Here is a 23,500-nt window from a genome sequence, read left to right as displayed (position 1 = left end):
GGATTGGACATTCTGGAGGCAGGAAACATGTTTCCGCTGATGGGTGAGTACCGAACCTGAGGACACAGCTTAAAAATACGGGGTAGGCCATTTAGGACAGAGATGAGGAGAAACTTGTTCACCCAGAGAGTGGTGGCTGTGTGGAATGCTCTGCCCCAGAGGGCAGTGGAGGCCCAGTCTCTGGATTAATTTAAGAAAGAGTTGGATAGAGCTCTCAAAGATAGTGGAATCAAGGGTTATGGAAATAAGGCAGGAAGAGGATACTGATTAGGAATGATCAGCCATGATCATATTGAATGGCGCTGCAGGCTCGAAGGGCTGAATGGCCTACTCCTGCACCTATTGTTTATTGACGTAGTGCCATCAAACATCCCAAAATGCTTCACACACGTCTGATCAGACAATTGCCAAAGAAGATAACAAAGCAGGTCAAAGCCGGGCCATGTCCAGAAGGAAGGAGGAGGGAGATGAATGGAACAGGAATGCCTTGGACAATTTACAGATTTAGGCTGATCACAAAAACTGTACTTGTTAGGTCATGTGGGTGCTACTGGATATACCTATTTGATGTTGGCTTGCTGTTTGAAGACGTGCTTCAGATCGCTTGGAAGGCCAGGCCAGAGTCTTTGTAAGATTCAGAGAGACCCTGAGCAGCTATCCTTCCTAGTGATTCACTCACTCACTTTCCTGTCTTTCGTACCTACCTGGCTCGCTGGTCTTCTAGTCACAGACGGTTTTTCTCCCATATTTGCTGTGGATGGACTAAAGCAGCAACAAGCACAGCCAACCTGTGACTGGAAGGGCAGCTCTACTTCGGTTTTGGCCATTCTACACACATGGTGACTTTCTCTGATCAGTGAATTTTCCCAGGTGTTTTGAGGCCTTTGGGGTCAAATTTGTCCTCTGCCCTCATGCATTGAGTAATGCCAGGCGCAGTCCTTACTCGTAATCATTTAATGCACAAAATGACTCGATCGGGCAACTTGAGAGTTCAGATCCTGTCATGTTGGTGTGAAATCAAAGAGTTGATTACAGGCACGTTTGGCTGGTTACTTCGAAAGGATATGAACGAACTAGTTGGGTGGCAGACAGACAGATGCAGTAATGTATGTCAAGTCTACGGCACCACTAACCCAGAAACCCAAGCTAATGTTCTGGAGCCATGAGTACAAATCCAACCACAGCAACTCGTGCAATTTGAAGTCAGTTGATAAATCTAGAATATGAAAGCTAGTCTCCGTGATGGTGAACAAAGTTAAAAATCACACAACACCAGATTATAATCCAACAGGTGTGTTTGGAATCACCAGCTTTCAGAGCGCTGCTCTTCATCAGGTGGTCATCCATGATAGTGACCATGACAAAAATGTCTACTTTTCAAAAAGCCTACCTGGATCATGGGTGTCCTTTTAGGGAAGAAAGTCTGTCATCTTTTCCCGCTCTGGCCTACATGTGATTCCAGACCCACAGCAATGTTGTTGATTCTTAACTTGTCTGAAATGGCCTAGCAAGCCAATCAAAGGGCAGTTAAGGATGGCCACAAATGCCGGCTGTATCAGTGATGCCCACATCTCACGGAAGAACTAATTTTTAAAAAAAAGGTTTTTGGTTTTACCTCCACTAGTCACTTTCATTTTTACATTTTTTTTTCAACTTGATACCGTTTTCAATGCCATAATGAGTTTCAAACTGGTGATCGAGCCCTCTGAATTTCTAGTCAAAGAATGTGTCACCACACCAATGTAACTTATTCCAATTAACATAGAAAAGTACAGCACAGAACAGCCCTTTGGCCCATGATGTTGTGCTGAGGATTAATCCTAATGTAAAATAAAATAACCTAACTTGCACTCCCCTCAATTCACTGCTGTCCATGTGCATGTCCAACAGTTGCTTAAATGTCCTGAATGACTGCTTCCACCACCACCGCTAGCAACGCATACCATGCATTCATAACGCTTTGCGTAAAGAACTACCTCTGACGCCTCCTGTATACCTACTTCCTCCTAACACCTTAAAGCTATGACCCCTCGTAGCAATCATTCCTGCCCTAGGGAAAAATCTCTGGCTATTGACTCTATCCATGCCTCTCATTACCTTGTACACCTCAATCAGGTCACCTCTCATCCTCCTTCTCTCCAGAGAGGAGCGTCTGAGCTTAGTCAACTTCTTTTCATAAGACAAGCCCTCCAGTCCAGGCAGCATCCTGGTAAACCTTCTTTGCACCCTCTCCAAAGCCACCTCATCTTTCCTATAACAGGGTGACTAGAACTGGACACAATATTCCAAGTGTGATCTCACCAGGGTTTTGTAGAGCTGCAGCAAAACCTTGCAGCTCTTACACTTGATCTCCCTGTTAATGAAAGCCAAAACACCATATGCTTTCTTAATAACCCTATCAACTTGGGTGGCACCTTTGAGGGATCTATGTACTTGCACACCCAGATCCCTCTGTTCCTCCCCACTGCCAAGAATCCTGTCTTTAATCCTGTATTCAGCATTCGAGTTTGACCTTCCAAAATGCATCACTTTGCATTTATCCAGGTTGAACTCCATCTGCCATTTCTCAGCCCAGTTCTGCATCCTGTCAATGTAGCAATGCAGCCTGCAGTAGCCCTCGATACTATCAATGGCACATCCAACCTTTGTGTCACCGGCAAATTTCTCTGCAAAGCGATTGATTTTAGTCACTCTAATACTTGTCCAGTCAAACGATTCTCTTTCCCCCTCTAATTCTGAATTCTTGTGGATCCCTGATGTCTATCATTCCACCATTTGAATGAAAATGTTTTCAGATGTATTGGCTCAGGAATTTCCTCCCTGCACCTCTCTCCCTCCCTATTTTGCTCTTGTCCTTAAGATACTGTGGATAATCTTTGACCAAGCCTGCCTTAATGTCTCCTTTTGTGGGTCAACATCAGATATTTTTGATTTTATTCTGTAAATTGTCTTGGGACATTTCTGTTGTCACCCTGCTTCCGGAAAGATGTTGTGAAACTTGAAAGGCTTCAGAAAAGATTTACAAAAATGTTGCCAGAGTTGGAGGGTTTGAGCTATAGGGAGAGGCTGAACAAACTGAGGCTGTTTTCCCTGGAGTGTCGGAGGCTGAGGGGTGACCTTATAGAGGTTTGCAAAATCATGAGGGGCACGGGATTGGGTGAATAGCCAAGATCCTTTCCTTGGAGTGGGGGGAGTCCAAAACTGGATGGCATAGGTTTAAGGTGAGAGGGAAAAATTTTATTTGGGATCTGAGGGGCAACTTTTTCATGCAGAGGGTAGTGCATATATTGAACGAGCCAGGGGAAGTGGTGGAGGCTGGTACAATTGTAGTATTTAAAAAGCATCTGGATGGCTATATGAACAGGAAGGGTTTGGAGGGAAATGGGCCACATACCGGCAAATGGGAGTAGATTTATTTCGGATATCTGATTGACTTGGAAGAGTTGGACCGAAGTGTTTATTTCAGTGTTGTATATCTCTATGATTCTAAATCGCCCGGCCTGGATGAATCACATCCCATGCTGCTGTGGGAGGTAGGGCAGGAAATTTTAGGGTGTCTGACACAAGTTTTTAATTTCTCTCTAACCATGGGGGAAGGTGCCAGAGGACTGGAGGATACCTAATGTGGTTCACTTTTAAGAAAGGTTGTAGAGACGATCAGAAAATTACAGATTGATGAGTTTCAGTTTAGTGGTCAGGCAGCTATTGGAGACAATTCCGAAAGAGCAAATTAATAACCACTTAGAAAGGCATGGGTTAATTTGGGATAGTCAACATGGCGTTGTCAGACTGAGATCATGCCTAACAGATTTGTTAGAAGTGTGTGGATGAGCAAAGTTCAGTTGATGTAGGGTTTATATGGATTTTACCAAAGCTTTTTGAAAGGATCTCACATGGGAGACTGATTTGAGAAGGCTAAAGCACATGGAATTGAAGGAAATTTGGCGGGATGGATCAGAAACGGGCTTAGTAATAGGGCACATGAATAGGATAAATAGACAAGGCCTTCCTCCCAGGGTAGGGGAGTCCAGAACTAAAGGGCATAGGTTCAAGGCGAGAACAGAAAGATTTAAAAGGGACCTGAGGGACAACTTTTTCATGCAGAGGTAGTGCATGTATGGAATGAGCTGCCAGAGCAAGTGGTGGAGACTGGTACAATTGCAACATTTCAAAGATATCTGAATGGGTATATGAATAGGAAGGTTTTCGAGGGATATGGGTCAAACACAGACAAATGGGAATATGTTAATTTAGGATATCTGGGTTGACATGGATAAGTTGGACCAAAGGGTCTGTTTCCATGCAGTACAACACTATGACTCTATCACTATTAAATGTGGGATTGTGGAAGTCACAATTGAATGGTGATTGTTATTGTTTTTCTTTTTTTATTTGCAATACACCTGCATGAATTCTTTATCTGCACTGAACTTCCTGTTGTGGTTTTAAATCGTTTCCTACTTTTTGGACTAATTAACAGCAGGGTAAATTTCTGCGACTTGATTCACTTAGAGTCATAGAGATGTACAGCATGGAAACAGACCCTTTAGTCGGCATGGATGGGTTGGACCAGATATCCTAACCTAATCTAGTCCCATTTGGCAGCACTTGGTCCATATCCCTTTAAACTCTTCCTATTCATATACCCATTCAGATGCCTTTTAAAAGCTCTAATTGTACCAGCCTCCACCACTTCCTCTGGCAGCTCATTCCAATCATGTACCACCTTCTGCGTGAAAAAGTTGCCACTTAGGGCCCTTTTAAATCTTTTCTCCCCTCACCCTAAACTTATGCCCTCTTGGACTCCCCTACCACAGGAAATATTAAACCTATTTAACCTATCCATGCCCCTCATGATTTTATTAACTCTATAAGGTCACCCCTCAGCCTCTGATGCTCCGTGGAAAACAGCTCCAGCCTGTTCAGCCTCTCAATTTAGCTCAAACCTTCAACCCTGTCAACACCCTTTCAAGATTCACAACATCCTTCTGATAGAAAGTAGACCAGAATTGCATGCAATAGTCCAAAAGTGGCCTAACCACTGTGCTGTGTAGCCACAACATGACCTCCCAACTCCTGTACTCAATGCTCTGACCAATAAAGAAAAGCATACCAAACACCTTCTTCACTATCCTATCTATCTGCGACTCCACTTTCAAGGAGCTACGAACCTACACTCCAAGATCTCTTTGTTCAGCAACACTCTCTCGGACCTTTCCGTTAAGTGTATAAGGCCTGCTTTGATTTGCTTTCCCAAAATGCAGCACCTCACATTTATCTAAATTAAATTCTATCTCCACTTCTCAGCCCATTGGCTCATCTGATCAAGATCCTCAGTTGTCCTCTGAAACAACCTTCTTCGCTGTCCACTACACCTCCAATTTTGGTGTCATCTGCAAACTGACTAATTATACCTCCTATGTCCACATCCAAACCATTTATATAAATGATGAAAAGCAGTGGACCCAGCACCGATCCTTGTGGCACTCCACTGGTCACAGGCCTCTAGTCTGAAAAAGCAACTCTCCAACACCACCCTCTGGCTTCTACCTTTGAGCCAGTTCTGTATCCAAATGGCTAGTTCTCCCTGTATTCCATGAGACCTAACCTTGCTAATCGGTCTCCCTTGAGGAACCTTGTCGAACGCCTTACTGAAGTCCACATAGATCACATCCACCGCTCTGTCCTCATCAATCCACTTTGTTACTTCTTCAAAAAACTCAATCAAGTTTTTGAGACATGACTTTCCAGGCACAAAGCCATGGTGACTATCCCGAATTAGTCCTTCCCTTTCCAAATACATATAAACCCTGTCCTTCTGGATTACCTCTAACAACTTGCCCACCACCAACGCAGGGCTCACTAGCCTACAGTTCCCTGGCTTGTCCTTACCATCTTTCTTAAATAGCGGCACCATGTTAGCCAACGTTCAGTCTTCTGGCACCTCACTTGTGACTATCGATGATACAAATATCTCAGTAAGAGGCCCAGCAATCACTTCCCTAGCTTCCCACAGAGTTCTAGAGTACACCTGATCAAGTCCTGGGGATTTATCCACTTTCATGCATTTCAAGACATCCAGCACCACCACCCCTTTAATTTGGTCATTTTTCAAGATGTCACCATCTATTTCCCCACTTTCTATATCTTCCATCTTCCTCTCCACAGTAAAAAAGGAAAATACTCGTTTAGTATCTCCCCCATCTCCTGCGGCTCCACGCATAGGCTGCCTTGCTGATCTTTGAGGGGCCCTATTCTCTCCCTAGTTACTCTTTTGTCCTCAATATATTTATAAAAACCCTTTGGATTCTCCTTAACTCCATTTGCCAAAGCTATCTCATGTCCCCTTTTTTCCCTCCTGACTTCCCTTTTCAGTGTCATCTCTTCTGTCTCTACTTCACAATAGTGGATTAAATAGTCCACTGCTCCTTAGGTAATTGAATCAAACTTCATTTACTTTTGTTAGCAAGAACTGCATTATTTGGGTTTTAAAACTGAAGCCTTTTCTTTGTTGCAATCATTTGTTCTGCAAACATAAACACAGCTTCGGAGGCCCTCCCTGTGTTAAAGTACCTATTCGAGATGACTTTCCACCAGCTCCCATCCTACCTGTCTCTTTCTCTTTCTCTCTTTCTCTCTTTCTCTCTTTCTTTCTCTTTCTCTTTCTCTTTCCCTTTCTCTTTCTCTTTCTCTCTCACGCTCGCTCTCTCACTCCCTCTCTCTCTCTCTCTCTCTCACTCTCACACACACACACACACACACACACACACACGTATTAACATCTTCCAACATTCTTACTGTGTCAGTTTCAGCCTTTGTTTCCCTAGCCTGTAAGGGTAATGAGGCATTCACATTCCAGAACGGTTAAGATTAGGGAGCTGAGCTTCATAAATTTAAATCTGCTCAGTGTGGTGTACATGAAAATGTATCAGGATTGTCCTATTACGTGCATGTTTCACTCAGCTTATTAAAATACAAGTTCTTTTCCTATTGAGTATGAGTTTTGTGAGGAGTCTTCAAATAAACCAGAATTTCCAACCTCCAACAGTGAAATATATGCAGCTTCCAGCCCTCGGGGTGAGGAGGAAGTACTGCCACACATTCCACAAGTGAACAAATGTTACCACCTAATTTACACCGATCCATTGACACTAAGAACAGATGTCCTTAATTCTTCTGAACAAATGCCCCCCCCACCCCAGTCATGGTTAAGTGCTTTCCCGCATATCCTGTAGCAGATGTGCAAGGCTGCCAGCTTTCTCACCTGCCCTCCTCTGGCTGTGGTTTGAATACAAATTGGTCTCAGTGTGATACACTGGCACTCAGGTGGTTAAAGGCATCCAGTTTGGTTTGTTTGAATTTTCATGTTTTATTGTGACTTGTGGGTGGCTGGAAAGAAATGAAACTTGAGTTTTCTTTTTAGAAAAGAAAATCTGCCTCCTGATTCCTGTGAGCTTTGGCCCATCATTCATTTAGGTTTTACAATACTGCTTTTGTGTCGACTTCGGCAGCATTGTCAGACTTTCTATGCAGTGGACAAATATGAGAGGCCTTTGCATGTTCAACCGACCTAAGGGACTCTTTTGTGTTTATCTTAAGAGAAAAGCTTTGCTGAATGTAATGACTTCTTCTTTTGACTGGTTGTATTATTAGGAAATCTCTTTCAGGAGACTTCTGAATGGAAAAATACTTTTTTTGTTGTTCTGCTTGATTCAGAAATTGTCACGCACCTTTTTGGTGCATTAAAGTTGATCTTTGGTCTGTTTTGCTGCAGCTGAACTTAGCTTGGGAGAGGTATTTGAAGCACCATGAGTGTTCTGTGGAAAATTGGTTTCACTTATAATTACGTGCAATGGCTACTTTGTGCTTCCGGAATGGGGCACTAGGAGAAGACAAATTCTTCAGGAGGAATGTAAATGACATTTTTCCAGAATTACCCAACAGCCTATGTCACCAAAGCATGTAATTCCACGCAACGGATCTGTGATGGTCTTTACACTGTCACTCACCTCTGTTGACATGTCCTTCTATTCATTTATCTCTCGTGAGCTATCTTTAGCTTCCCCTTAAATATTTCTCATGCTGTTTGTTTCAGTATTCCTTGTGGTTGCAAGTTCCACAGTTATATCACTCTTACATCAATAAGTGATTCATTGGGGATCATTTTACCACCCTTCCTCATGTGCTACCTGTGCTAATATTACTTGTATAAAATTAAATCATAAAAAAGATGCATTGAAATTTCACTTTAATAAAGAATGCCAGAAAGATAATGATTTATACTTGAATCCCTATTTTCCTCATCTGAATTGCAACAAGTAATCTTTCTGAGGCTTCAGAGACAATAATAAATGATTTAACATGCAAGGAGAGAAAAAACTTAGATTAGATTACTTTACATGTGGAAACAGGCCCTTCGGCCCAACAAGTCCACACCGACCTGCCGAAGCACAACCCACCCATACCCCTACATTTACCCCTTTGTACCTAACACTAGGGGCAATTTAGCATGGCCAATTCACCTGACCTGCACATCTTTGGACTGTGGGAGGAAACCGGAGCACCCGGAGGAAACCCACGCAGACACGGGGAGAATGTGCAAACTCCACACAGTCAGTCGCCTGAGTCAGGAATTGAACCTGGGTCTCTGGCGCTGTGAGGCAGCAATGCTAACCACTGTGCCGCCCACCAAATCTTTGGTCAAATATTGATTAGTTTACTTACAGTATGGAAACAGGCCCTTTGGCCCAACAAGCCCACACCGATCCACAACCCACCCCCTTACATTTACCCCTTCACCTAACATGCACATTTAGCATGGCCAATTCACCTAACCTGCACATTTTTGGACTGTGGGAGGAAACCCAAGCAGCCACGGGGCAAATGTGCAAACTCCACACAGTCAGTCGCCTGAGGCGAGAATTGAACCTGGGTCTCTGGTGCTGTGAGGCAGCAGTGCTAACCACTATGCCACCGTGCCACCCACTTGTTTGCCTTTATTACAAAGGGGATTGAATATAACAGTAAATTCTCACTGCAATTGCATGGGGTTTTGTTGAGACCACATCTGGAGTACTGAATATAGTTTTGGTCTCCTCAGCTATGGAAGGATATATTTTGACTAATGCAAAATTTCATTAGTCTTATTCCTGGAATGAAGGAGACTCTTCTGCTGAAAGGGATTGAGTAGACGAGACTTTTAGATGATTGAGAGGTGATAACATTGGAACATAGAATGTTGTTAAAGGTGAAGGACACTGTTTTATGGGATATGGATGTTGCTGGTGCAGACAGCACTTATTTGATGCATCTTTCGAACTGAGTGGCTTACATAAAAACTGACAAGCATGGAGTGGAAGTGGACTGTGCAGCTCTGAGATTGCTCTGCCGCTTAGAAAGATCATGGCTCACCTGATTGTAACTGCAGTTCTACAGTCCCGCCTGTTCCTGATAATCTTTCACCTTTTCACTGAAGAACAATCTATCTATCTCTGCCTGAGAAGCTTTCAAGGAATCTGCTCCCACAGACTTTTCAGGAAGACAGTTCCAAAGACACCCGACCCACTGAGAGAATTTTTTTTTTGCCTAATCTGTTTCAGATGGTGACCCTCTTAATTTTAAACAGTGATCCCTAGTTCTAGTTTCTCCCATGAGTGGAAACATCCTCTCCACACTCAACCTGTCCAGATCCCTCAGAATCTTGTGTTTCAAATATGCTTGTATGGTAAACCTTTCCATACAAGCATAGGTAAGGGTCAAAAACATTGTTTTGGGGCCAGAATCACGTGTAGGCCAGACTAGGTGAGAAATACTACTTTTTCCCTCAAAGTATGTTGGAGGAGTAGATGGGTTCTGAAGACAATTGTTGATAAATGTCATGGCCCTCATTATTGGGACTAGCTTCATCGCCCAGAATTATTCTTGGAATTTAAATTCCACTAGCTGCTGGGTAGCCTGGGCTTCTGCATAACTAATCTACAGTTAAAACCACTTTGCCACCATCTTCCCCCAGGTCAGTGCTGGAAAGATGTTTCTTTCAGGGAAAGTGGTCCTGGGGGTTAAGGTCTTGGAATGAGTAATTGGCCATTGAGGAGTGAAATGAGAAATAATCAGTCAAGATGTTGCAAACGTTGTAATTCTCTGCTGAAGTGAGCTGTGAATGCTCAGTCCCTGAATATATTAAGCTTGAGAGTAGTCAGAATTTAGATGTGAAGTGAATTGAAGGATAGGAGTGTAATCCAAGAAGTGTAGCTGAGGTAGATGGTGGGCCATGATTCTGTAGCATGTTCAAAGAGCTGAGTAGTGTTATTCCTTATGCTTTTACCCTGCTGTTGGTTACTATACAATATTTCCAGCTGAGCGCTATTATTAGCGTTAGTGTCAAATCAGGCAATGGGGCTTTTGTGACATAGTAGTAATATCCCTAACGCTAGACCAGGAGGCCAGGATTCAAGTCCCACCTGCTTCAGAGGTATGCAATAATATATCTTTTAATCTGTCAATGAGAGGCATGAGTGTTCAGTACACCCCTCCCCGCCCATAATGTCTGAATGGATAGAATAACTTATTTAATGTCACTAACCCATTCAGTGCCATTGGCAATTGCCACAATCGTTTGAGGAGATAAAGTTAATGATGAGAAAGAGTGCCCTGTACACCCAGACACAGTTTTTCAGTGACAATCCTGTTTTATAGAATGTGTTTGTGTTTTATCGTGCAGAGGAGGATAGGCAGACGGTGCCTCTCAGATTGAGCAGTTGCTGTAGAGAAAGCAGTTGCACCATGGTATTTTGGACTTGTTAGAACTGCTGCCATTAGACTGAAGACTGGAAGCAGTAATCTCGATGCCTGTCATCACTTCACTACTGGAGCACATCAGCCTGGGGTTGAAGGGCACTGCCTGCCTGTCCAACACCATGACATTGCTTGTTAAAATGTTCGGGCAGGCAGAATACAGAATTCAAAATGCAGCCCAAAATCACAGTTAGTCTGCAAAATCCAGCCAATTGCAAGCAAGCTGGCTTAAAGGCTACAGTTAGTCTTCACCTGACATGATTGATTGATGTGATTTCTGTTTCAGTCAGGGCGTATGCAACTTTTTTTAAAGAAATGTGTGCTTTCTTTCTTGCAAGTAACCTGAGATAATGTGCAGTAAGCAGTTATCTAAAGAGTGAAGCCAGCAACCCTTGTTACAGAAACTGTAATCACTCTTGCAGTATGAGATGGTCATCAGTGATGTCCAGCAAGAAGCTAGGGACTTTTACACAGAAGGTGATTGAGTGTGTGGAGCTTGTTATCACATGGAGTGGGTGATGTGAACACTTTCAGGGAAAGGTAGATACATACCTGAGTGGGAAAGGACTATATCGATGGAAATTCTGGAATAGGAGGTGGTTTATGGACCCAGGTTGGTAGCAGTGTGCCCACCAAGCTCTGGGTTGGTCACTCTGGATCTAATAGCTTGTCTGTCCACTCTTTCAAAACTCTTCAGAATTTTCTTCTTTAAGAATTCGTCCTAATTGGCTGTTTGAAGTCAATCTCAGATTTGTCAGCTTACACTCATTCGCACAGTGTCTCATTTAATTTAGTTACAGATTAATACTCCAATGTTTTTCTTGAGGTTCTCATTCTCAAAAATAATGCTGCTACCAATGTTCGCATTATATTTGCAATGTGTCTCTTTCTTCAGATCTTAAACCTCATTCCTACCACTTTCTGATCATTGACCTTCAAGTAAATGGATGGGATTTAAATGGGAATTGCATGAATAGCTTGGGATTCTGCACTTGAAGTGAATCTAATTTATAAATGAAGACAAATTTCTTTGGATGCTGGGTAAGCCCAGCCAGATGGGCAGAACCTGAGGTGAGGGAAACACAGCCAATGTTTCACGTTGATGGTTCTGATGAAAGGACATTCGGATGAAAGGTGAACACCCCGATGTGTTAACCCTCTCTGTTCGTGAGGATGCTGCCTGACTTGCTGAGCTGGTTCTGCACTTTCTGCTCAAATCTAATTTAACCTTTCCTTCACGTATCATTTAATTTATGGAGTATGGGATGTAATCTTAAAATTTGAACTTACCTTTTAGGGGTGGGATTGAGAAATGCACTCCTCGTAGGTGCCTGTGAACACTGGGTCAATTGGAATTCTCAAACTGGAGGTCGGTGACCACTTTTGTTGGATATTAATTGGTAGGCCAGTCATCCCTGATTGGCCAAGTTATTAACAAGGAAAACGCAGTGTGGACCAGCTAAGAACCTCCCCAAGCTCCCCAGCTATTCAAAGAAGGTGGACAGCTTGAACAAATAAATCCCTTCAGTCTGTAGAGAATGGGTCACTGCTTATGAATCTGTCCCTTCTATTACACTACCAGCTTGACCGATTTATCTTAAATTGGTCATTAGTGTAATTTATTAGTGCATTCAGGCTATGTTGGCTTGCTTTTAAGCAAAATTGCTAATTTTCATCCTTTTGAAAGGTCAGTAATATTTATTGATTGCTGTCCTAATTTTGTTCATTGAATCAAACCAATTTTGATGTCTGATTTATGGTTTAAAAACAAAGGTTCCTTTTGAAATTTGAAGCTATTCAAATCTGAGTTGCTGAACATTCTGCTTTGATGTTTTCTTGTGTTTTTTAGAAAAAAGCGAAAGGCCAGGAGCTTTTTGAGCAAATCATGTACCATCTCGACATCATTGAGAAAGACTATTTTGGCCTTAGGTTCATGGATTCTGCCCAAGTAGCGGTAAGATGCTTAAAGTATTTGTCTTGTCTACGTAGATATATGGCAGTTAGTGAAATGAAAATGATTATTTAGTCAGCGTTTTGTAATTTATTTGTTGAGCATTCTCCGTATTGGAAGCTCAGATTTATTTCCTTATTTTCAAGGAATAGCCCAAAAACTCTTTTGGATAATCACATTTTTCACATTATCTCTTCTCCTATCTGGAGAAAGGTTGGATTTGGATTTGGTTAACTCTCACTCTTCAGGTAGTTTCTGCGGAGGCAGAGAGAGGAATACTGAGAGGAATTTTCAAAACACGTGTTGAGTCAGCTGCGCAACACGTTGTGTCAACTTGGTGATCTTTAGAGTAGTGCTGGAAAAGCACAGGAGGTCAGGCAGGGGGGCCTTTGCCTGAAACATCGATTTTCCTGCTCCTTGGATGCTGCCTGACCTGCTGTGCTTTTCCGGCACTACTCTAAGCTTGACTCTGATCTCCAGCATCTGCAAGTACTCACTTTCATCAACTTGGTGATCTTGGCAGGCTGGGTTGCCTTTGGGAACAATCACTGCCCCCTATCATCAACAAGTTGGCAGCTACCTAGAGGTGGCTTGTGGTGAGGTTGAGATTTTGCAGATCCTAACAACTCTTCCCCCACCCACCCAGCCAACCCAATCTCAACAGGAATCACTGGGCTCCAGCTGTGGTTGAAGGTCGTCCAAGGGAATTCCCATCCACAGGGTGGGCTGGGCAGTTCTGTAGCCTGTGTATTTGTAAACATTGAAGCCCCTTCAAGGGAAGCGTGATTGATGCATCAACACATTTGCCCTCCTGCAGTGGCAGTGCTTGCCTCTGCCGGTGAGGCTGTCACTGTCCTCCCAAAACTGTAGGCCCTGATAGTTGGGCTAGTGCCTGCAGAGCAGCAAGTGGACAGCACTTCCAGAGATGGAGGTGGCTGAGGAAAGGTCTCCTCAGTGGCACATTGCAGTTGAGTGCAGGACCCAAAAATGGTGCCACCCTTCATTTCTACCTACAGGGAATAAAGTTCCTCCCCTTGTGAGAACCCAAACAGTACTTAGTAAGCACAGAAGAAGTGGAAAATAACGAAAACCTACTTCCATCTAAATTCCTGATGTTTCCTTTTAATGCATTTGATCTGTGAAAGATTTAATTGAATGCTCAGATGCCAGGTTTGAGTGCTTCTATGTTCCTGATACAGGTAAGGCTTTCAGTGCTATGCTGTGTTCTGATACTGCTAAAACATTGGTATCTACCTGGCAATGTGGAAAATTGTCCAAATATGTCCAGTACATAAATAGCAGGAGAAATCCAATTCAGCCAATTACTGTCCCATCAGTCTATTCTCAAAAAATCAGTCAAGTGATGGAAGGTGTCATCAGCAGTGCTACAAGCAGCACCTGCTCAGTAATAACCTGCTCAGTGATGTCGGGCTTGGGTTCCACCAGGGCCACTCAGCTACTGACCTTATTACAGCATTGGTTCAAACGTGGACAAATGAGCTGAATTCCAGAAGTGAGGTGAGAGTGACAGCCCTTGACATTAAGGCTCATTCACCCAAGTATGGCATCAGGGAGCTCTAGCAAAACTGGAATCAATGGGTATCAGGGGACAAACTCTCAGCTGGCACGTAGAAAGATGGTCATAAGTTGCTGGAGGTCAGTCATCTCAGGTCCAGGACATATCTGCAGGAGTTCCTCAGGATAGTGTGCTAGGCTCAATCATCTTCAGCTGCTTCATCAATAATCTTCCCTCCATCATAAGGTCAAATGTCGGGATGATTGCAGTGGTCCGCACCATTCATGACTCATCAAATACCATGTTCAAATGCAACAATATCCTGGGCAATATCAAGACTTGGTCTGGCAAGTGGCAAGTAACATTCATGTCACACAAATGCCAGGCTTTATCCATTAGGTTAGTTTCCCTACAGTATGGAAACAGGCTCTTTGGCCCAACAAGTCCACACCAACCCTCCGAAGAGTAACCCACCCTGGCCCATTTCCCTCTGACTAATGCACCTAACACGATGGGCAATTTAGCATCGCCAATTCACCTGAACTGCACATCTTTGGATTGTGGGAAGCAATCAGAGCACCCGGAGGAAACCCACTCAGATACTGGGAGAATGTGCAATGTCCACACAGACAGTAGCCCGAGGCAGGAATTGAACCCGGGTCTCTGGCGCTGTGAGGCAGCAGTGCTCATCACTGAGCCATGCATGCTGCCCATCTCCAATAAGAGGCAATCTAACCATCACCCTTCACATTCACTGGTATTACCATCACTGAATCCCCCACTATCAATATCCTCGGGGTTACCATTGAGCAGAAGCTTAATACAGTGGCTACAAAAGCAAGTCTGAGGCTAGGAATGCTGTGCTGATGGGCTCACCTTTTGATTCCCCCAAAGCCTGTCCACCATCTACAAGGCACAAGTCATGAACGTGATGGAATACTCTGCACTTGCCTGGATGAGTGCAGCTTCAACAAGACTCAGGAGATGGTGTAGATGGTGCTTGACACCATCTACAAACATCCGTTCCCTCCACCACTGATGCACAGTAGCAGCAGTGTATACCATCTACAAGATGCACTGTAGAAATTCGTCAAAGATCCTCAGACAGCACCTTCCAAACCCGTGACCACTTCCACCTTGAAGAAGAAAGACAACAGATACATGGGAACAACATTACCAGCAAGTTCCCCTTCAAGCCACTCACCATCTTGACTTGGAAATATATTATGATGTCTTCGCTGCTACTAGGTCAAAATCCTGCAAGCCCCTCCCTAAACTCATTGTGGGTCTACCCACACTAAATAGACTGCCATATTTAAAAGTGGCAGCTGACCACCACCTTCTCAAAGACACTTAGAGACAGGCAATAAATGCTGGCCAGCCAGCGATGCCCACATCACACAAGTGAATAAAAATGAATATGTGAAGCAAAACTCACTTTTCTTTCTCTCTCTGAAGGAATTGCAGATTTTCTGTGTAAGCAATTTAACTTTCCAGCCAGTGTTGAGGAGGATATTTAGATATTGGGTCTCTGTTTTGCTTGGATAATGCACGGAGCTGTTTCATGTAAGAATATTGAAAGCTGATGATTTGAGCTTTCAGTAGCTTTTTAAACAAAACGCACATTTGTTCCTTGGCTAAGAGCTTTTGCATGTCCAGCGTTGGAATGCGGAGGAGCTGAAAGAAAACAGGCCTGGGATGAGTGGGCGGGGAGGGGATGCAGAGGAATAAGGTCATGTCTGGTTCTGGAACACCCTTTCCCCTTGGGCACAGGGTTACAGTTCATAGTTTATAACTCCAAACCAGAATTCACTTCTAATTTGAAGTGTTCACTTGACATTGGATGATTGGTGAGTGTTACTTAAATCTGATTGATGTGAGCTTTTGCAGGCAGACTGATTTTTATTTTGATGAGTTATTGAAACATTTTTGGAAGTAGATCTGTTTCCAAAGGTTGATTTCACTTTGAAATGCTGCAAGCAGTGCTGCATTCCTTTTAAAAATAGCCACGTGATGTGAAATGTTGACACAATCTTTTTATTGCTATCTGATGGTTTTACTGGGATCAACTTTGGTTCTAAGCAACGGTATTTGTCCCTGAACAGCAAAAAAGGGAGATGATAAAGGAAATGGACAGTTTAATAACCTGTATCATTTTTGCTGCTGTTTTTTCTCCCTTTTCTCCCTTTTCTCCCTTTTCTCCCTTTTCTCCCTTTTCTCCCTTTTCTCTCTTTTCTCTCTTTCTCCTCAGGCCTTGAACAAATAGTAACAAATTAATAGTTTTAGAGATAATTTACCAGACCCTTGATTGAACTTTTACAACTACTATGAGTTCCCTGCCTTGGTTAGCATTATGCACAAAGTTCTTAAACACTGTCCCTCCTAGGTGGAATAGTACCTGTTTCCAAGATTCACTGCGAATATCTTTTCCCCATAATTTGGGAAGTGAACTGATACAGAGAATTATCCTGCTCATGCAGCACCCATTCCAATTCTTATTTTCATCAACAGATTGGAAAGGTTCATATTGTGCACCAATTTCGATCTGCTTTATTTTAAACTCGTTTTCTTCCTTTTTAAATGTCAAAATGCTGACCTTGAGCAGACAGGCCATTTGAGAAGCTAAAACAAAAGCAGGCAAACTATTTTCCAGCTCCTGTCCTATCGTCATCAGAAATGCGAAGCCACTTGTGAGGCAAAAGTAAAATGTTGCGGGCGCTGGCAAGATGCAATAAAAACATAAAATGCTGGGAACACTGAGCAGGGCAGACAGCGCTTATGTGGAAAGAGAGGAGAAAAGACTTAACCTTTCAGGATCATCTTCTGCATCACAAAATGATAGAGCAGTGGACTGAAGGGAAGGGTGTCTGTCATTTAATTGTCTGAAAGTGTTTTAATGTTACTCCTGTGCCACTGACTATGCCAGAATTAAGCAGACTTCCACATTCCTACCACCCCCCCCACATGATCTATTTCCTTCAGCTCATTGTCCCAGTCAGTTATGATGGGCTCTAACAGCTATTTAAAACTGAGTAATTGTGTTCAGTATATCATATGTTTACTTCAGAATCTGAAAATGTTGTCATTGTGTGAGTGCATTGAATCGTTTCGCTGCTTCGTTCATGAGAAGAAGCAAGATTGGTCTGGTACCAGGTCCCTAACGCCTCTGTATGATGGGAGAGTAAGTCAGGGGTGCTCACTGCTTCTACACGGTCTGCTGGCTCTTGTTGAACATAATCTATGTCTATCTGTATTTTATGTTGCAGCATTGGTTGGATAACACCAAGAGCATTAAGAAGCAAGTGAAAAGTAAGTTTTTTTTTTTCCCCAAAGCTATTGCAAATGTTTCAGTCTCTGAAGTAGGATCTGAGAGTGAGGGAATCTTGCGCAAGGGACTCTCTTGGTATTTGGTGCTTCTCGGACACTTTGTGTGCGTCAGCCACCCCGGGCTCAGGAATTAGCTCCGACTGTTCAGACCTGAAGCCAAGTGGTGGCTGAGGTCACTGTAAGATGTGCAAGAAGCTGGGTATTTTTGGGAGTGCCTGGTGTTCACTCTGCAGCATAAATCAATGGAATAGGAAGTGGGTGGTTGTCCAATCATGGGGAGGGGGCAGGACTGTGCTGAATTCTTTGGGAGAGTAGCACTTTCAAACCAGTTTTGATGACTACCAGATAACCCAGATGAGGGCAGGGGGTTGCAGTCTAAAGCACATCTGTAGCAGTGTGGGACAAATGAAGTCACAAGCACCAGAAAGTGTGGAAATGGAGTGGGGATTCATTATTAATGTGGTTAGAAAGGCCTTTCTACATTTATCAATATGTGTTGATGCCAGAGGTAACTAAGAAGGCCAGAACATTTTCAGAGGAGAGATAATGTAAAATAGCCAGACGTTATGGTCCATGTGGGGAAGGCAAAGTTTTTTTTTTGACGTTCAGCCAGACACTGAGGCGTCAGGGAGGACATTCCTAACTTTAAGGTCCTCTTTTTAATCTTTATATTTAGTGCCTGTATGCTAATGTGTTGAGGAAGTACATGGCTGGAGAAATGGTGGAAGAGCGAGGGGTGTCTGGACCAATCTGGGATAGGAGAGAGGGAAGAATGTGAGGCGACGTTATTTACCATACAAGACTCTTTGGGACATGACAGGGTAGATGCAGAAAGATTATTCCCCTTTTGTGGGGAAAGTCGAGGAATAGATGGCAGGATCTCAGATGAAGGGGTCACACATGTCAAAAAGAGATGTGAGGAGGAATTCCTTCTCTCTGGGGTAGTGAGTCTATGGAAAGCATTGCTGTTGAGGGTGGGTTGTTAAACATATTCACGATTGAGATAGATTTTTAATCACTAAGGGAATCTAAGATTATGAGAGAAAAGGTATGAAAGTGGGGTGGAGGGTTATCAGATCAACCATGAACGCATGGCATGGTGGAGAAGACTCAGTGCACTGAATGGCCTAGTTCTGTGCTTGTGACTTCTGATCAATTCAAAGTGGGCAAGGTGCACGAATCAGTGCAAAGGAGAAGTGTAAACAAACCTAATCATTTGGGAATTGAGCCAGGAGGACCTCAAGAATGAAAACATCTCCCATTCATTTTATTTGATTTGATTTTTTTTGTCAAGTCTACTGCAGTACAGTGAAAAGCTTTGTTTATGAGTAGTATAGGCAGATCATAGTAAGCAGGGATATACAGATCAAAAAACATTTTAGACAGAAGCACACAAGTTATGTTGCACTTATTCACCAAATTGTTTTTAAAAAGTGAAAGCAATTTGATGGCCGTTCCTGGAAGATCAAGTTGACCAAAAGCCCTTGTGAGCAGTTTTGAAGGTAGGGCTTGCTTCTGATGAGGTGATGCTGATCCAGCAGGTCCCATTGCAGAAAAAGGCCAAGTGAGTTATTTTTTGTTGTGACTTATTTGCATTTTAAATTCCACAAAGTTTCACGCTGCTACAGCTGGCTCTGCAGAGGTTGTACAAAGAAACCTCAGAGACCTTCCGTGTGTAGAAAGGAATAGGTTGGTGAATGTTAAAACTCCTTTTCTGCTCTCTGTTCGGACGATTAGATTGAGTGGTTGCATTTTCTCCGATTTGAAATAGTGTCTAAGAAGTTGGATTATTTTTGTTGTGGTTTATGTGCGGAGTTGTTTAATTTTAACATGCCCCTTGCAGTTGGCTCGCCGTACTGCCTTCATTTGCGGGTGAAGTTTTACTCCTCTGAACCAAATAATCTTCGTGAAGAGTTAACAAGGTAAGGTGTGGTTTTGTTTTTGTAGCTTTTACTTCAGTGATCGTATCTGATTAAAGGCCTTTTGGTATGACTTGGCAACAGTTGCCAATTATTTCCATAAAAAACTTTCTTGCTTCTCTTCCTCTTGAGAGGACATAGACTCTGGTGGTTGGGGTGCAAATTGCTGAGCCATTACTCCTGTCATACTCAATGTTCTGAAACAGTCTTCGCCGCCAAGGCAAGTCACTCAGATTCTCACTTTCCTAATAGCTGGCTACTGATCAGCCATAGGAACCCTTGTATCCATTTTCTCCCCATTTTTTCCAACCTGTGCTAAATGCAGAATGTCTAATGGCCAACCCGCTTGTGATTGCCACAAAGCATGGGCAATCAGGTTGGAGACCGCTTCAACCAATTCGAGGCTGAGAGTCTTCTGATCCCTTGCTGAGATCTGTTTCAATTCTGGATGACTGTTGTACACTGTTCAGTAACTGGAGTATTGTCTGATAAAGGGTTGTGCTGGAAAAGCACAGCAAATCAGGCAGCATCTGAGGAGCAGGAAAATCGCGTTTCGGGCAAAAGTCAGTCCTGATGAAGGGCTTTTGCCCGAAACATCGATTTTCCTGCTCCTCGGATGCTACCTGACCTGCTGTGCTTTTCCAGCACCACTCTAATCTAGACTCTGATTTCCAGCATCTGCAGTCCTCACTTTTGCCTTACTGTCTGGTAAAGTCTGCAGTAGGAACCGGAGCAGTGTGCAAAAGGCCCATTTGCAGAACTGCCTTTAGGAAATTATGGTATTGAGGGACTTGGTGCCTTTAATTTCCAGCAGGGTCATTTCCAGAGGGAGATGTGTGTTCAGTCCCGAGATGGCAATTCCCCCATAGTGTGTATGCAAGAATGTTCAGTGCTAGCTACAGTTCAGTGCCTCTTTAAAAATATACATGCTGGAACCTGTAGGCCTGCACAGAACAAATATAAATCTCCATGCAATAACAAAACCTGGGAGGGATAATGGAATGGTAACGTTCTTGGTGTTCATGATAGATTTTTTTCCCATGTAAATATCTGTCCCTGACAATGCGATGCTTCATTCATGAGAGGGAAAGATTTCCAAGGACGTGGAAAGTACTTGTAATCTTTGTCTCCAAAACTAATCTCAAATGGAAATTAACACTGCCTGTAATGCTCTTTTTGGCTGCTTTGCTACCTGTGATATTCGAGATGTCTCTGATACTCTCACCCCAAGAAGCTATTGGGTTTGGTCCCCTTTTCAATGGAGCTGAGTTGATTGAGCGGCAGCAGTAGAATGAACTTCACTTGGCCTCTGTTCTTCTGGGGTTGACATGGGCCTGACTGAGAATGCAGGGCATAATCATCCAGGAATCTTGGCCTTAATTGCATTCACTGGACACACATAGGTGTCCAGTCCAGGTGAGTATTGGGCTTGGGGGCTTGGCTGTGCTGCTGTAGGTGATAGGACATTGTGCTTTGTTCAAAGGTAGTGAAGAAGTGGGGAGGGTAAAGCCTGACCTTCATTGGCTTGAGTTAGGATACAGATCCATAGGCAATGTCTTCGGGAGCAGTGAGGATACCATTGAGGGGCAGCAGTAGAGGGTGCAAGTGGAGGGGAGGTAATGATGTGTTGGAAGGGTAAATATGCCTGGTTGCAGCACTCATCCAAATGGGTGGAGGGTCGCTCAAATTGTTGCAAATGCCTTTTAACAATTCGGTTTATGTTTAATTTGATGTGGTTTGAACCTCTTGACCGATTTTCTGTTTTTTACTGAGTCACTGATCATGTTTATTTACCTGGATACATCTACTATTAAAGCTGTAATGGCATCCAGTCCAAATAGTCTGCTTTTAGTCCTTGAGATAATTGGAACTAGGCCATGAAATGGATTGATTGACCGTGATGACCTGGCCTGTTTTGGATTGCTAGTTTCCGTGACCTTTCTGCCTGCTTCTGTCCCCTGGGTGACATTAAGACTGTCACACACTGACCCTTGATAAAGCTGCCTTCAGTCACGTGACCAAACCACCATGACATCGATTTGAAGCACTAAAGTCCTTCCTGTGTTTGATGGTGTTTCTGGGATTTTCTTTTCCCTGCTGGTTGTCAAAGAGCAAATCAGCCTGTAGTTTCTCGTTTTGAGGGGTGACCTTTCCTTATCTTAGGTTGCATATAGAATTGTTCCCTAAGCATTTGGCATGGGTTAAGCATGCAGCCTGTCAATTTGTCTTGCGTCTGTAGTCTGTGCAGAAGAAGGCCTATAGAGCCCATCCTCTCCATGGTAGCTCTTCGAAATAATAATCCAACCATAAGATGTATCTAGACAGATACATGAATGTGGCAGGGAGTAGAGGGATACAGATCCTTAGAGAGTAAGTGACAGGTTTAGATAGAGGATCTGGATTGGCGCAGGCTTGGTGAGCCGGAGGGCCTGTTGCTGTGCTGTAAGGTTCTTTGTTCTTTGTTCACTATATGCATTTATCTATTTACTTTTATGGGATTTATTATTGAATCTGATTCCAACATCCTCATGCAGTCAGTGCCATTTTGGACCTTAACTTGCTGTATTTTTTTAAGGTTATAAGATGACCTTCCAGTGGGTTTGGTTAAAGTTTTGACTGTGCTTCCTTGTTTATCTACAGGTACCTATTTGTACTTCAGTTGAAGCAGGACATCCTGAGTGGCAAGTAAGTGTTGTTTAGTATTTGAGTCATCGAGGTCTACAGCACAGAAAAAGGCCCTTCGGTTCATCATTCCTGCACCAGTTGAAAACATGATTTGGAGACGTTGGACTGGGGTATACAAAGTTAAAAGTCACACAACACCAGGTTATAGTCCAACAGATTTATTTGGAAGCACTAGCTTTCGGCGCGCTGCTCCTTCATCAGCTGATTGTGGAAAAAAGATTGTAAGACACAGAATTTATAGCAAAAGTTTACAGTGTGATGAAATTGAAATTAACATGATCATTCTAAAAGGTGAAAGACTTAACAAACAATCCGGGTCTTTTTCAATATATAATTTCAGTTACAATCCTATTCTCCATACTCACCTGATGAAGGAGTGGCGCGCCGAAAGCTAATGCTTCCAAATAAATCTGTTGGACTATAACCTGGTGTTGTGTGAATTTTAACAGTTGAAAATACCCAACTCTTACTTTGTACCAGGGAGGTTTGAAACTATAAACACTATATTCGGTCTGTTTTAACACACATTTAAAGTTATTGGCTTTTAACATGACGTATTTTCATGGGTTAGCAATGCTTGCAGTTATTTACACCTCGACTGGTGAGAGGCCGAGTAGCACCAATTGTAAATATTTTGGCTCAAAGCCCAGTCTGTGGTTAACCTTTAGTATTCCTGGTCAGAGGCTGGTTGAGGAATGAGCCGGATGTGGGGGAGGGGGTGGGAGTGTGTTCAGTGCTCCTGGTTACTTTTCATTAACCTCTGTAAGAAATGGAATAGAAGTGAGTTCTGGATGAGAACAGCAGCAGGTTCTGCAGTTGGTTGCACCCATGGGAAATTAGCATGGGAATGCATCCCTGGCTATGAGGCAATAGATGGCCACTGGCCAAGGAACTGGAGAGAGCCAGCACTCCTAGAACTCTACTGCAGCATGTGTCCGTGCCTTTAAAGAAGATGGGGGGAGCTGAAAATAAGCTTTTCAATGACCTTGACTGCACTGACATTACGTTGCAATTTTATCCCTAATCCAATGCGAAAAATCAGAAGAGCAAAAGCAAAATCTTGTAGATACCAGGAGATCTGAAATAAAACCAAATGCTAGGGAAACTCTGGAGGCAGGTCTGGCAGCATCTGTGAAGAGAGGAACAGTTAATGTTTTGAGTCCAAGATGGGTCCTCTTTGGAATTCGGAGGAATTATTATCACTCTGAGTGGTTAGAATGTGAGGAGAAAGTGAGGACTGCAGATGCTGGAGATCAGAGCTGAAAATGTGTTGCTGGAAAAGCGCAGCAGGTCAGGCAGCATCCAAGG

General features: G+C 43.2%; 1 protein-coding gene across 2 annotated transcripts in view; it reads left to right on the top strand.

The window, feature by feature from the left end:
- epb41l5 (erythrocyte membrane protein band 4.1 like 5) overlaps positions 1–23,500 on the top strand; it is a 164,549-nt gene that overhangs the window by 49,914 nt on the left and 91,135 nt on the right. For both annotated transcript variants that reach the window (XM_043694224.1, XM_043694226.1), the window contains exons 2-5: positions 12,644–12,748; positions 17,528–17,570; positions 19,432–19,510; positions 22,148–22,192. In XM_043694224.1, coding sequence (XP_043550159.1) covers positions 12,644–12,748; positions 17,528–17,570; positions 19,432–19,510; positions 22,148–22,192 — 272 coding nt within the window. The remainder of the gene's footprint in view (positions 1–12,643; positions 12,749–17,527; positions 17,571–19,431; positions 19,511–22,147; positions 22,193–23,500) is intronic.

This window comes from Chiloscyllium plagiosum, chromosome 7, assembly GCF_004010195.1.
Source record: "Chiloscyllium plagiosum isolate BGI_BamShark_2017 chromosome 7, ASM401019v2, whole genome shotgun sequence".
NCBI classification, from domain to species: domain Eukaryota; kingdom Metazoa; phylum Chordata; class Chondrichthyes; order Orectolobiformes; family Hemiscylliidae; genus Chiloscyllium; species Chiloscyllium plagiosum.
The sequence above is the reverse complement of the archived record's forward strand: the minus strand, read 5'-3'. Positions and strand labels throughout refer to the sequence as shown.